A 3,549-nucleotide genomic window follows, 5' to 3' on the forward strand; every position below is an offset into this window, starting at 1 on the left:
TTGAAACGGGAGGTGGAGAGTGGGAAACTGCTGCCGCCTCGGCGAAAGACACCGAAACTTTGATCTGTAAATGCGGCGCTTCACATCCAACGACCACTCAAACAATAAATTTGGGCAGAGCCCATGACTCCATTGGAAGTTTCGCAGGACTTTAAACAGGATGTACTAGCTAACCTGGGTAAAATGAGCCGCCGCATCTATCTTTGAAACATATCCATGATTCAGTGGAAAACGAATTCTGCAATTCTCGCTGATTATCAGTATTGATAGGGTTAAAGTGCGAGGGGAGGTGGGCAATCCAGTTTCCCTCGATGAACGAGGCCAAGTTGAAAGAGATGGGGCAGGCAGACGGTTCCTTGTCTGGCGGGGTACAGAACACTCATCAGGAGGTTATTCGGGGACCCGCATGTCGCGGGACGGTGGAAGAGCAGAGCTCATCTGTACCGAACATGCTGTCATCTCCTCGGTCGCTGGGAGTGCACCGCCCCTCGCACATCTCCACCAATATGAAACAAATAATGCGAAGAATGGATCCGGATACGGGTGGGTCGAGAAACGGGGCGGGTTCAGCACCGAGACGTATATCACTCGGGCTCAGTTTCCAACCAGCTGTTTGGTTCAATCGCCCCGATCGAGTGGAGGAAACATGTGGCTGAATTCCTGGCTCCTGGCACTGACTTTCGGCTGTGAGGTTCCGAGGGTCCTTCAGCTTTAATCACTCTGTCCCGCCGTCGCGCAGCCGATTTATCGCTCTCTGCTTTTTTTTTTGTTGCAGATGGTTGTTGGGCTCAGACTCTAATCCAGCCCCAAGCATCGATTACCAAGTCTATCGGTAAAACCGGGAGAATCCGGTGTGATGTGAAGGGTGCAACGATTAGCAGCACAAATCCCATTCATTGGTACCAACAGAAACCCGGCCAGCCGATCACCAGGATACTCTATTTTGGGGACAGTGTGAACCGGGATTCGGGATTCGGGAGCTCCTATAACGCTGGAAAAAACGAACGCTCCGAATTCTATCTCTCAATAGAAAAACTAACGGCAAAACAGTCGGCCACTTATTACTGTGGCTTCTGGGTGTACACAGCGTGTAACAGGAACTCCAGCTCTGTACAAAAACCCGAGCTGCCTGTCAGAGACACCACCTGGTCCAGAGAGGGCACCGACCCGCAGCTCAGGCAGCGATTACCCTTCGGTGGGGGCAGGTGCTATAAGAAACACATCTAGCTAATTTAAAGTATTTTATTGAACATTTTAAAGAACAAAAATCACTGCAAGAACATAAAAACTCACATTCAAAATCAAATCTCAAGCCACTTTAATGAGACCCCCATTCCTGAAGTTTCTTCACCAGTTTTCTACATCCTTGGTTCTGTTGTTGATAATACACACCTGAGATCTGCCTCCAATTCAATGCAATTTTGTGCCTTTGTCTTCAACTGCACAATGTGCCTGATTCACAAAGGTAAGTGGCTGCGAAGGGCAGGATCTTCTGAAGACATTCCTTCGCAATGTTGGGATAACTATCCGTCATTTTTGGCCTAAGGTCAGAGATTGATGGAGCCTCAAACACATCTCTGCATCCAGAATCATTTTGTAAGTTAACGAGTTCATCTTGCAGATCATAGAGACTTTATTGACCTTAACAAGAAAGGGGTTCCTCACCAGTGCCAGTCCTGCTAGGCTGATTTCTAAGAATAGCCAAGTAAACTTGTAACAACAATCCCATCCAAGGTAAATCTTCAATGAAAATTTTTGCAAAAATAATTTTATATCCAATTTTAGTGGAGAAACATATCATGTGTCTTACCTTGTAAACCAGAGCCTCTTGGGTCTTGACTGAAGAACAACAAGCAATAAGAGAGAAAATACACAATTCCAAATCAGTCTGAATCTGTTTTGTATGGAGGTTTGATAGGAACTGTGTCTGAGTGCTGGGCACCAAGCTGCGTAATATTGAAAGGCAGCTAGGTGACCTCACTGACCTCAGTGGCAGATTGCTCCCACCCACCGAAGGTCACCTGGGAGGACCAAGACAAGACCTCAGCCCTATCTGTCCTTAGTGGGTTGGGAAGACTCCATAGCCCACATGGAAACACGCTCTGGACCACCAGTAAGGATGGACAACAAGGGTGACAACAATGTGAAGATGGGACTTTATTCCCAGAAGCAATGCTTTGCCTAATGATTTCATACAGTGATAATAATAGGTACATCAAGTTGATCTATTATGTTGGTTTATTCACTACTTGCTTCAGGCAGACTGACAGCTATGTTCAGCTCTGTCATTAATGCTACCAATTCACACTTAATGTAGATAATGATGTTCCATTGAATGGATTTGTTGTGGTTTGTGTGATGAAATATTTGTATTTGTATTTGGGAGATAAATTGGTAATATTAGAGTAGGTTACATTTTAAGACAGATCTTATTTGAAATACTGAAGAATTCATATTCCGTGACTTTACAGAAACTATGGAGAGTGCTATGCATATTTCACAAGTAGATGCTAATTGAAATGATGATGTCATGAAATGAATAGACCATTGTCTTGAAGGAGTCAGGGGGTCTGTGTTGAACATTTTTACAAGACTTCTGACCTTTCTGCAAAGTGCTCGCTCAAAGGTTTGAGAGGTTTGTTTACCTAAAACAACAGATGGGAGTGGAAGACTAACTCCTATTGTTTGCTGGAGAAGGAGGGGGTTTTGGCAAGTGAGAGAGAGAGGGAAGGACATGAGGCTGGCAGATGAAATCTAAGATGGAGAGAGAAAAAGTCACAGCTGAAACAAGCAGGAGAAGCTTGTTACACCTGAAACAGAAGCTCCAGAGTGGCGGATGGCTGGAAGTGCTATCTGTTTGATGGAATAAGTGGAACAGAAAGGAACTCTGTGATAGCCTGAAAGAAAGAGGTTACCATCTTGAAGACCCTGATGGGGCAAGTTTCATCAGCAAAACATTGAGGTGAATAATGGTGGTACCTCAGTTGTGGAAATACCACACAACACAGCACATAGCCTTTTTTAATATTATAGTCCTGACTTAATCACATTTCTGCACATAATCATTCATAATGACATATCTTATCAGTATGTCATCCCTTGGCTCACCACAATTATTTTCATTACTTTCCACCTAGTAATCATGTTTGGAACCACGTGTTTCATCATATCCTGCCACCTATTACCTTATCCGTGACTCTCACTGTGACTTAGTGTAGTAAATACATAATGAATTGTTACTTTTGTTTAGTGTGAGTAAATTGTTGCATAGTAATGGTTTAATGAATACATAATGAATAGTATATAGTTCATGTGGTTTATTTTCCATTTATTCCCCCTTTGAGACCTAAACGGTCTCATATAAAGACAAAAGACAAAGAGCCACACACATGAAAGGTCAGAATAAACCACAGTAGTTATCCCCAAAATTGGGTTATTTACAATTTTCGTGTACAGATCTTGAAGTATTCTCTCTTTACCTCACTGGGCCCCTGGGATGCTGAGCCAAAAAACCATCTCTCAGTGTCTGAGACAGGAAAAAAGACCCAG

At 43.6% G+C, this 3,549-nt stretch overlaps 1 protein-coding gene across 1 annotated transcript; it reads left to right on the forward strand.

Annotated features, from left to right (window-relative positions):
• The first annotated feature begins 406 nt into the window (after window positions 1-406).
• On the forward strand, window positions 407-1,227 carry LOC138753106 (immunoglobulin iota chain-like). Its single transcript, XM_069915693.1, has 2 exons — window positions 407-686; window positions 776-1,227. Exons 1-2 carry the CDS (start codon window positions 407-409, stop codon window positions 1,225-1,227), a joined length of 732 nt encoding a protein of 243 aa, XP_069771794.1.
• Window positions 1,228-3,549: the final 2,322 nt, after the last annotated feature.

This window comes from Narcine bancroftii, chromosome 2, assembly GCF_036971445.1.
Source record: "Narcine bancroftii isolate sNarBan1 chromosome 2, sNarBan1.hap1, whole genome shotgun sequence".
Classification (NCBI taxonomy): Eukaryota; Metazoa; Chordata; class Chondrichthyes; order Torpediniformes; family Narcinidae; genus Narcine; species Narcine bancroftii.